Source organism: Oryza glaberrima, chromosome 3 (assembly GCF_000147395.1).
Source record: "Oryza glaberrima chromosome 3, OglaRS2, whole genome shotgun sequence".
Taxonomy (NCBI): Eukaryota; Viridiplantae; Streptophyta; class Magnoliopsida; order Poales; family Poaceae; genus Oryza; species Oryza glaberrima.
Genome location: NC_068328.1, coordinates 29,037,432 through 29,048,953, shown reverse-complemented (window position 1 = coordinate 29,048,953; position 11,522 = coordinate 29,037,432). Strand labels below are relative to the sequence as shown.

The 11,522-nt window shown below is 49.3% G+C and overlaps 1 protein-coding gene and 1 pseudogene across 2 annotated transcripts; one reads left to right on the top strand and one right to left on the bottom strand.

Moving 5' to 3' along the window:
• Positions 1-4,660: 4,660 nt before the first annotated feature.
• On the top strand, positions 4,661-5,423 carry LOC127766396 (uncharacterized; annotated as a pseudogene).
• A 1,669-nt stretch (positions 5,424-7,092) lies between these two features.
• LOC127765164 (transcription factor bHLH18-like) lies at positions 7,093-9,501 on the bottom strand. Of its 2 annotated transcripts, XM_052290007.1 has the most exons (5): positions 9,481-9,501; positions 9,230-9,332; positions 8,549-9,139; positions 8,067-8,444; positions 7,093-7,969 (listed from the first exon to the last, which is right to left on the bottom strand). In XM_052290007.1, exons 2-5 carry the CDS (start codon positions 9,254-9,256, stop codon positions 7,895-7,897), a joined length of 1,071 nt encoding a protein of 356 aa, XP_052145967.1. In that variant the 5' UTR covers positions 9,257-9,332; positions 9,481-9,501; the 3' UTR covers positions 7,093-7,894. The 2 variants fall into 2 exon arrangements, with proteins under 2 accessions (XP_052145967.1, XP_052145966.1); XM_052290006.1 differs by lacking the exon at positions 9,481-9,501 and having other exon boundaries at positions 9,230-9,474.
• Between the last annotated feature and the right edge of the window lie 2,021 nt (positions 9,502-11,522).

Below are 11,522 nucleotides of genomic sequence, written 5' to 3'. Positions count from 1 at the left end.
CCCCGCACTCCGCCCATTTTATAGGGCCAGACAGCCTGGACCTCTCAGGAGTGGAAGCGAAGGGATGGGGGAGTTTTTCGTTTTACCCCCTTTGACGTCTTCAAAATTCACTCGCATCTCACATCGTGCCTGCAACGGTCGGGTGGTTGGATCATATCGAGAATATTTAATAAGTTAGGGAGCTTTATGATAATATCCACCGCAAGGAGGCCATTTCCGTTTGCACTCGGTTGAAGTCCATACCCGCCTCTCGTTAGTTTCACTGACAGGTAGGTCCAGAGGCTTCCTTCGTGTGCGGTTAGCGAGTGCACGCGTCGCTCCAAGAAAAAGCAGTAGGTGACCTGGCCACCTCGTTGTAGGTGCGACCGATGCAGACGTCCCGCTTGCCGGTGGGCCCACGTTACAGCTGGGTCCCACATATCGGTGGGTGCGATGAGTTGTTCGGTGCGTAGGAGTAGATTGGATCCCAACGGGTGGTTGCGTCGTCGGCGGCCCTGCCAATTTTATTTTCGATTTTTGAAATGCGAGAGCGGGAGAACGGCACCGTTGGCTTGGCTGTGGATGCCGTTAGCCGCACCGGACTATTCGGCCCAGTTCCATTTTGGCCCAACTTGAAACAGCGCGGAGCACAAGACGGGGGAGCCCATTTAGGCCCGTAATCTCAGCCCTGTAGAAAGTCCGTGTCGTTGCGATGGACCAGAAAGCCCATGGGCCTTGGAGGCGTTCTCTGCTGGGAATAAAATAAGTTCACACTCTGTTCCTCAACTTTACGTCGAGTTTGTTTGACATCTCTAATGCCCAGTACCAGAAATCTTTTGATACAAATAAGGTTTGATATAAAGTGGCACGTGGTGAATGGCATCGTTTGAAAAATCTTCAGATCGAGCGGGCTTCACAAGCCGTAAGTGCAAGTGCCAAAATTTGTGAAGAAAATTACTTCTTCCATTTCACAATGTAAGTTATTTTAGCATTTTCCACATTTATATTGATATCAATAAATTTAGATAGATATATATGTCTAGATTCATTAGCATCAATATGAATATGAGAAATGTTAGAATGACTTATATTGTGAAATGGAGAGAGTAGGAAACAGTACTTATAGTGTACACGAGGTACGTACGCATGCTTATATGTGTACTTGGTTGGCTGGTTGACACGGTCAACATGGGCTGGGCTTGGCTGGTTTGTGTGGGCTCGGTGATGCAGCAACAGCGAGGAGACGGAAAAAGTACACCAAAGGTCCCTCAACTTGTCATCGAGTTACGAAATCGTCCCCCAACCGTAAAACCGGATACAACGCATCCCCTAACTTATAAAACCAGTGCAAATTAGGTCCCTCAGCGGTTTTAAGCTTGGTTTTGTCCGACGTGGCGGCTAAGTCAGCGTGAGATCCACGTGGGCCCCACATGTCAGGTGCCACGTCAGCAGACCGGCCGGCAGTGGGGAGGAGTTCGCCGGGACGAGGAGGTCCGACGGGCGGCCGGCGATGCGGCGGCGCCGCCCTCCGCCAGCTTGGCCTTGTAGACGGTGCAGTATCTGGCCGATTAGGGGTGAAAACGGATCGGATTCGGACAGATAGTAGTCATACCATATCCTATACCATATTTTTTAATCGGATTTGGAGGCGGTGTGGATAATGTGCGGATGCGGATGCAGAGCGGATTATTTCGGATGTCGGAAATGGTGCAGAGTCGGTGCGGACTCGGCTCGGAAACGGATGAAAATAATCGGATATGACATGTATATACAATCGATACAATATCTGATCATCTGTACAATGAGCAACAATGAGGTACCAATATCACAATTCACATGACTCATGAAAGCACCGATCACATCATAATATTATGTCAAGATGTTAACGATTGACTTGTCTTCTGTCTAAAAGCATGTAATCGACACATATAGTATTGACATCACGATATATCGCATTCACATAACACATAAGACATAGAAGTTCCACAGATGTTAGAAAAAACAGTATCGCGTAACATAGGTGATAGAGTATTGGAGGTCCACAAATGATGTCCAATTCTCATATAAATGATGCCCGGGTTGGAGACGGTAGGGCGCGTCGCTGGGTGGAGAAGTCAAGCGGCGGCGTGGGAGGACTAGAAGAAGAGAAGTCTCGATGAAAAAATTGGTTGACGTGACGCTGGTGGAGTCACGGACTGAACTCCTGGATAGATTGATGGATAAGGTGGACCTGTATGGGCTGAATCTTTACACGATGAAATGCTCATGTCAAATGGGCCAAATTGAGTGGTTATATGGGCTGTGTAATTCGGATTATCCGGCAAAACATTTATCGGATAATCCGCTTAAAATAGCGGATAATCCGTATCCGCCGGATATTACCAATACCATATCTGTATCCGCATCCGCATGTAACTATCCGCATCCGCATCCGGTCGGATATCTAAAAACCCTTACCATATCCTCACTTCGGACGGATTCGGAGCAGATCGGATCGGATAATATCTGCTCCGTTTTCACCCCTATGGCCGATGAAAATGACGACGGCGGCGGCCATTAGGACAATGACGATGGCGGCGACGGTGGAGGAGGTGAGGGGCAAGGGGGTTGGGGGGGGGTTGGTGAGGCACTAGTGGGGTAGCGGCGGGCCGCAGAGCGCCAGGCTGTTGGCGAGGAAGGCGTCCGGCGGCAGAGAGGCGAGGTCGGGGGGAAGTTCACCGGAGAAGTTGAGGGAGTGGATGGGGGCGAGGCCGTGCGGGATAGGACCCTGGAGGTGGTTGGTGGAGAGGTCGAGGGAGCGGAGGGCGCGGAAGACGGTGAGGGAGGAAGGGAAGGGGCCGGAGAAGCGATTGGCGGAGAGGTCGAGGAGGCGGAGGGCGTCGCAGATGGTGTTGGGGGTGACAGCGGCGGGGACGGGGATTGGGCCGTCGAGGGCCTCGGAGGTGGAGCGACGACAACAGGATCTCGATGCGTTCCGTCCGTGAAGTCCTCGATTCGTTCCGGCGGAACAGCGGCGGGTCGCCGTCGGCGCTCGGGAGGCGGAACCACCCCACGTCGATGTCGATGACCCGCACGTCGTGCCAGAGGTTCTGCCACTGCCGCCGTCGACGCGGACGCGCTTGCGCTGGGGCTCAGATGCCTCCGCCGCCGCCTCCTCGCCCCGGCGACCTCCTCCCTATCGCCGGCCGGCCTGCCCGGAGAGGAGAGAGAGAGAGAGGAGGAGGAAGGGAGAGGAGGGGGAAGAGAGATGTGAGGACCAAGTGGCACCTGACATGTGGGGCCTACGTGGGTCCCACACTGACTCAGTCGCCATGTCGGATAAAACCGGGGTCAAAACCACCTAAGGACCTAAAACGAACTGTTTTATTAGTTGAGGGACATTGGGTATCTGGTTTTGCGGTTGGGGGACGATTTTGTAACTTGATGACAAGTTGAGGAGCCTTCGGTGTTCCCGAGGAGACAGGTGGGACCGAGGGAGTGGCGAGGAGGAACGAGGCAGCAGTGGCCCAACGAGCAAGCGCAGTTGGACCGGACAGCCTGCTACTGCTAGTGCTAGCTGGCGACCCATGCGAGGAAGGAGATCGGCACTTCAGCAGGAGCGCGTGAGGAGACCGAGACCGATCGGGCGCTGCTTCGACGTCGGATTAGGAATAGAGTCCTACTGATATTAGGAGTATTAGGAGTTCTAGTTGAAGGTTTTATGTATGAATAGATAGAGTTCTAAGCCTAAGGAAAGAGAAAAGTTGGGGCTTATGTAGGGTTCTGATTTGAGAAACGTCGAGGGGTTTTCCGGCTAGCTCCACAAAGTGGTAGGTTAGACGACCTAGATTCAAAGCCTTGCTTCTTCTAATTATTTGATATTAGGTCATTCCCTAATATTCGCCGTTTTATTTAGGGTTCTGACTTAAGTTTAATAGAGATGGGAGTAGTGGTTTAAAGGGTACCTCAAACATCCGCCACACTTAAATCTCAGCAACAAGGGCACGACGGCCATGGCGACGGACACGCCTTTACCTTCATGGGTCGTGCTCAACAGTGCCGTGCGCATTGCCCCAGGTGCTGTCGAGAACGAGCCAGAGTGGGCAATCAAATGCTCGCACAGGCAGGCCTACCCCTACGCATGGCGGGGCGTGAAGGAAGCCAGCGCCTCGATGGCGAGGGACGTCACGCTCCTCGCGCGCCTCGTGGAGCCTCCGGATCTGTCCTCCCTGTACATACGCCTACCCGCCGATGAGCTTCGCAGGCCGCGCTTCCCCATGCCCGACAGCGGCAATGGCGATGACGACGAGATCCGCGACGGCGACGTGTCGTTGTCGGAAGGACCTCTTCTGAGGGCTTCCGTCAGGGCCGCCGACGAGAAGCTCGTCATCCTCACCTCGACGCTACCAGATTGTGACCGTGCTAGCTTCTACCTCATCTACAACGCCACCAAGACGTCTCTCTCCATGATCCCCCTCCTTCCCTCCTACTGCTAACCCTCCTTCACGATGCGACCTCTCCCCATGCGTCGCCGCAGCGGTGGAGATGGCGGTGATGGGGACTACTCCTTGGCTATCATGGCGAGGACCTCGGTGCTCGATGAACAGACACGAGACCCCATCGACCGAGATGTCCTCTGCCTGTGGCCACCTCCAGCCTCCGCCAAGCCGCTGCCGCTGTCGGGACGGCGAGGCATCGAGCCATGGCGGGTCAAGCAGCCGCACTTCCCCTCCCAGACGCCAGGCAGCTTCGTCGCCGACACGGTGTTCTCATTCAACGGCTAGGCTTTCTGGGCTGACCTCGCGCATGGTGTCCTCTACTGCAACTGCGACGACGTGCTTGCCGGCGGGTACGACGTCCAGTTCCACTACCTCGGGCTGCCCATGGAGTGCCGGCTCGACGACGTTGACAGCTGCACGGGGAGGGGGAACCCGGCGGAGCACTGGACCATGAGCTATGTCGGGGACTCCATCAAGTTCGTGTCCATCGGCGACGGTCTCCACCCGGAGTTGAAGGTGTGGGCTCTGTTGCCAGCCACTATGGAGTGGAAGAAACTCCACGAGCTGAGCATGGCGACGTTGTGGGGGTTGGAGGGCTTCAAGAACGCTGGGTTGCCAGAGAACCTACCGATTCATCCCATCCTGAGCACGCAGCAAGATGGTGTCCTGTACCTGGTCTTGCCGGCTGAGGAGAAGGTGGAGGAAGACATCGTTGTCGCCGTCGAGGAGGAGGATGTGGCGGTAACTGAACAACGGTACTTGTTCGGCCTCGACGTGTGCAACAAGAGGATCCTGTCATCGAGACATCTCCCGGACAGTGGCTATCTCTTGGGTTTCGACATGTTCAGGTGCCTCGACGAGCGTTGCCTCTGTCCTCATGCCGCTCCGAGCACTGATGAGAATGGGGCGCGTCCAATTCCAGCTACACGCAAGAGGAAGTTGCCAAGCAGTCCAAGCCCTCCTTGATGACCTGAAAATGTTGTAGCCAAGCGTTTGGTAAAGATTTCTATGAGGCCAATAATTAAGGAAAAATAGGGTCTATAATGCTATGGGACCAAGTTTGCACGGTTTTGAATAATAGAGGGGCAATGATTTCTGGTATTGGGGATTAGGGATGTCAGTCAAACGACGTAAAGATGAGGGACGGCGGGTGAACTTATTCCTTCTCTGTTGCGTTGGACTCGTGGAGGGACCACAACTGAACTTTTTCCATTACTATACTATACAGTGTAGATGGGCCCATGTCGGGCCGAACGAGCATGGACCCATGTGAGGCTGCGATCCCCATGGGCCATGGCCAGAAGGACAGATAGTAGTGCAAGGGCCCATCTGATGGTGCGCGTGATTGGGAGCCCTGCCATTTTCTTCTTCTTACTACCTGTTTTGCAGGCTGCAGCACCAGTGTTCTTGACAGAAGAGGAGAGAAAAATTTCAACAGCTTAATTGCCTACCCCTGTACAATTCTTTCATCAATGGATTGATAGCTAAATACTAGTACAATTGGAGTAACAATTACCAGCAATATGAAGCACCTTTGCCATTTCTTTTCATTTATCTTCTGGGCGTTCTCATTGTCTTTTGTTCCAGAGTTTCCCGAAGGATGACACTTACAAGTCGATAAACCGTCTAGAATTTCTTGCAGAGAATTCCATTTTCCCTACTATGATTGTCAGCAAGGAAATTTATGTTGCTAACCGGCCATATAATTTGGGGGGGTTGCCATTGGTTGAGCAGCTAATTTCTAGGGGACAAACATCACTATCTATGATGGGGTTTTGAGAGCGACTGTTTGCTATAATCTAATGCAACAAATCGCTGGGCAAGCTTTCAGTCAGATCTTTTCCTTGGACATTGTCCAAAAAAAGAATTTGGATCTTGCCACTCCAATAATGCATATGAAAAATTCACACAACAGACAAATTTTCTCTGCAGAGCCAGAGCCTCCCCACTTGCTTCCATCAGTGGTTGTGTTGGAGGGTTTAAACAAATAGTAGGAGATTAGATGCTTTGGTTAACAAAATCGAAGTCTTTGTTACCACCAGAGCAAGGTAGGCATTAGTTGACTAATGACCAGATGAGGAGAGAGAGACCTCCTTAGTTGTCAAGCCACTTAGTTGTGCTGTGACACAGCAATAATAAAAAAGATTGTATAGTAGAAGTATCCTTCCCAGCTAGCTGGGAATTGTGAAGGAGTTCACATGGGAATGGCATCATATTGTCATGCTCAAGGTTGAATTCTTAAGTTCCCAACAAAATAGTTGGGAGAACAAGAATATCTATTATAGGTGGGAAGAGCAAAACTAGAACAATAATAATATGAGAGTTTCTTCAGAAGTGAACATAGAATCGCTGCGCCGCCCTCCGTAATCTTATGAATTTTTTGGACAGACAAGGCATAAACTATATATTATTCTAATCCAGATATGTCTGATTTGTTTATATTCATTCTAATACTTCGTATGATTTGTTTGTGATTCCAGTTCACCAATAATTATTTCCGTGCATATTTTAGGTAATGGAAACAGGTTACATCTCCGTCCTCTGATTTCTTCCGGGCACATATTTTTCAGTACCAATAAAGGACTTATCTTGTGTTAGCTGAAAGAGATAAATGCAACCATAGGGAGCCATAAAGTTAACAACAAGCACATTTATTTATTTTTATACTTGTGTAAACAAGAGGGAACAGCTACATCTTGATCCTGTTACAACAAAACCCACAAAGGAGACTACAAGCAAAGGGTGCAATCAAGCTGGGGCCAGCTTGTATGACCCTAAAAAAGAGAAGAGAGACACACACCCTACACTAATTCTGAATCAAGAGCTTGCAAAAGTCCACCTCAGAGCTGAAAAAAGGAAGGCACCATTTTCTCCACAATTTGAAGCCTTTTGGGTTTGGGAACAGTATGTGATAGGATAGTGGATGAGATGCCAGCAAAGGTTGGTATTTGGGTTTGAAAAACCTCAATCCTCTCATAGAAAAACAGGGTGAAATCAAAGGGCAACATTGCAGAAGGGGAGAAATGAAAATAAGGTTTTTTTGAAAAAGTCAAACTCCCCTTGATAAACAGGCCCTAGAAAAAGACAGGTCTCTTTTTTACATTTCTACCCTCTCCCAAGAACATGGAGTGACTAGCTCAATCCATGCAAAAAAATGTGATGGGAGAGAAAATAGAAGACTTGTAGGTGGATATTTAGGTAATCTGCAAATTCTCTGCACCCATGCAGCAAAAACAGGTGGTTAATGGCTAAATCCTTGAGGGGGTGTGCTCTGTGGTGGATTGCAAGCAAACTCTCTTCAGAAGCAGAAGCAGGGAAAGGACCTAATTAGAACCATCAGCCTCAGATTTCTCTCAAGGCTAATGATAAAAAGGTAGTAGGAAGATTAAAAACCAAAGATTTGATCTAGATTAGACTTGATCAGGAAAGCAAGTCCTTCACAGGGATAACTTGAATGCTTGATTTAGCTTCTTGACGATATCTTTGACTGATAATGAGAAGTTCTCTCCAGCCTGCAAGAACATCATCACCATTCCTTTTTAATCCATGTAGCGTAAAAGGTGATTAATTTGGGGGTTAAAATAAATTCGAGGGAGATTGGGAGCTTACGGTGGCCATGATGGTGATGTCGAGGGAGGAGGAGGTGAAGGGGAGCACATTGGTGTTCATGATGGTGAGGCCGATGGTCTCGACCTCGGAGAGGGCGGTGATGAGGGCGCCCTTGCGGTTCTCGCAGTGGATCTTGACCAGCACGGTGCGCTCCGACACGCGGGCCTCGATCTCCGGCAGCCCGGCGGTGGCCTCGCCGCCGTCGAAGTTCTCGTCGCAGGACGAGCCGTCGTCGTCGTCGGCGGACAGCTGGGACTTCTTCACCAGCACCGCCGCCTCCACCGGCCGCCGCCGCGCCTCCTCCTCCAGCCCCTTCACCTGGTCCTGCAGCTGCTTCACGTACTTGATCGCGTCGCCCAGCACCGACGCCTTGTCCATCTGCATCGGCAAATCAAGGTTCGTCAATCATCGGAGCTTTGCTAGGTCAGGAAATAGGAAGAGGAAGCCATGCACGCAAGGTGTTTGGATGTGTGCCTGCCTACCTTCTTGAGCCCAGGGACGATCTTGGAGAGGGCGATGAAGCGCTGGCTGAGCTTCTCGCGGCGCTTCCGCTCGGCGAGGATGTGTTCCTGGTTCTGGGAGGCAGGCCGGGAGGCGGCGGCGGCGGGGGCCTTGGCGACGTCGGCGGCGACCATGGCGTCGTAGCTCCGCTTGACCGGGCGCGCCTGGGAGAAGGCCGCGGCGGCGGCGTCCAGCTCCTGCTTGGGCTTCAAGGCCGCGGCGGAGGCGCCGCCGTAGTACGGGGCGCTCTGCGCCTGCCCCGCGCTGGCGAACGCCGCGGCGCCGGCGGCGTCGGCGTGGCCGCCGAAGGAGAGGATGGTCGGCGAGGAGGAGTCCGCCGGGGAGCCCTGCTCCGTGATGCACGAGTCCCAGCTGGTGTTCACCTTCGCCGCCTTCCGCGGCCGGTGCTCCGCCGCCGCGTACTGCTGCTGCTGCACCATCGTCGCCGCCGCCGCCGCCGCCGCGTCCGCCTCGCCGGCCTGCCCGAACGCGACGGCGATCTGCTGCTCCGTGTACTGCTCCAGCAGCCCATCCGACTGCCACTGGTGAAAAAAGCTCGGCTCATCCATCACCTGCCACCAAAGAAACCATGGATCGATCCAACATCAGCACACAACCATACTCGAATCCACAATTAACATCGAGATGACCAAAAAATTTACCATATTGGAGAACCACTGCGTCGCCATTTCTACTTCCCTTCTTCCCTCGACGATTAATTCCTCGAAACCAAAGATGGGGGTCTTGAGAGCTCAAATCACACTCCTGCTCATAAACCAAACACCCACAACACAACAGTCAGAACCAACAGCATTTGCATTTGTTTCTGTGCTCAAAAGAGAGTGAGATTGAGTTGTTCTTGCGATGAATGTGTGGGAGAGGAGAGAGAGGATGAGGAGCGTGTGAGACCAACCTATGGAGATTTGGGGGGGGGGGGGGGGGGGGGGGGGGTTGGGGGGGGGTTCAGGTCTCTTTCGTTTCCACCAATGGAGACTAGACAAGCTGCACCATCTTATATAACCATGGGGCTTGAGCTAATATGCCACTATTTTAAGGCCTCTTGGTTGGGTGTGAATGTGAACTAATCTCTCTCTCTCTCTCTCTCTCTTGCCTTGCTTCCTTTGAGCTGCTGCAGAAACTGTGCAAATGGTGGCTCAAGCTCAAGTCTTCTCTTCCCTGGTTCACTTTTGATTTAAGGTTAGGGGGGCCACAGCAAAAAAAAGAGTATAATTTATGTGGTCTCTCTCTCAAGTATTGCAATGGCTTGGTAGGCGATATTTTTAATTGTTGGTATTACTTCATGATGATGTCAATGGAGATCCTCTAGAGGTTGTGAAAATTGACAGTAGTATCCTAGGTTGGTTTGTTGTTTCTCTTGTTTCTGCACAAGAAATTTGAAATAGAGGAATTTCGGCGGAAACTGGTTCGTGTGAAAAACCCGTAAAATTCCTATGGTCTAAAGGAAACACTTGTTAATTTAGTAATTTGTAGACGGTAACTAAGTCCAGCAAAAAATGAACTTCTACACGAAAGAAGTGTAATATGAAGACCCACATATATAGCTATTGCAATTTGGAGTTTAGAACATGTACCAATTAATGCCATAATAATAATAGGTTCCCTTTGAGTGCTATAATATAAACCTTTTGCTGAATTGGAGGGGAAGAAATGAGCCAATTCAAGCATATATAACCCTCTGATCGATAAAGTGTGCGCTTACATTTATTTTCCACACTACAGAAAACAATTGTCTCCTAAAAACAGCATGCCTCATTTTTCATGAATCTTCTAGTTTGTTTGTAAGAACATATGTTCTATTACAATTTTTCCAGAGGATTCAAAGTGATTAATAAAATAATACCAATGCACCCAAATAAGCCGTAGAAATTTATGGCAAACAAAATCAAATGAATTAAGCTTGGAGCATTATTATTCAGAATTTTCAAGAAAACCTTACTGTTGATAGTTTTTGATGTGGTATAATCTATGCATTCCTCTAAAACGACAGCACCATTTTCTTTTCTTTACTAATTAAGCACCCATTAGAAGTGGAGCTGCACACAAAAAAAAATAAAGTGACTAACAGATCATATAATGTGCAGCAAATAATTTGTGCAAACTAATGCTCTGTCTATTATTATATTTTTATCTGCAAGTGCAACCTTTTCTCCACCAGAAAGACGTACCTATTGGTGGATTATGATGATGACCTGGGCCCAACTCACATGGGACAAGTGCGTCAAGGACGTCAAATACGAGTTAAATAAACCCTAACACCATTATCATTAGGCGAGCAAGCTGTATTTATGAATGATCTAGCGATAGATTAATCAAGAGATTTCTTCGAAAAGATCGTTTCAGGATTTGTTGATCTGTATTATAATTTCTTTTCAGGCCCTTACAAAAAAAAATTATACATTTCAAGCCCTTTCAGAGAAGTGGACCTTGCAACCATTGGTGCGTTGCGCCATTTCATGGGAAGGAGACACCAGTTGGATTAAAAAAAAGAGCCATTCGATAAAGTATGATCTGGCTCCGAACTTTTGGGTAAGAGTTACATGAAGAAGAGAATAACTAGCTAGTACTACCAAGTTGTGTCAAGTTGGAAATTATTAAACGAGCAATTTGCACCGTTGGCCACTTGGCCATGTTAACTGTTAAGCGAAGGCTTAGCTTTATTTTGTGCACAAAGCATGCACATCCACGTGCACAAAATGTAATCACTAAACAAAACTATCACAAAATTATAAATTTAAGTCACAATGTCACAAAACCATATGTTTAAGCATTGCACTTATCTCGCAACACAATATTGAAGTTAAATTATCAGACTACATATTTAACAATGAATTATCACACCCTAAATTTTTAGAGGTTGGATCATAGAATTGTTGTCTTGATGAAATTTAATTTTGCAATAAATTGACGCTAACATATAATTTTACAATAATAAGT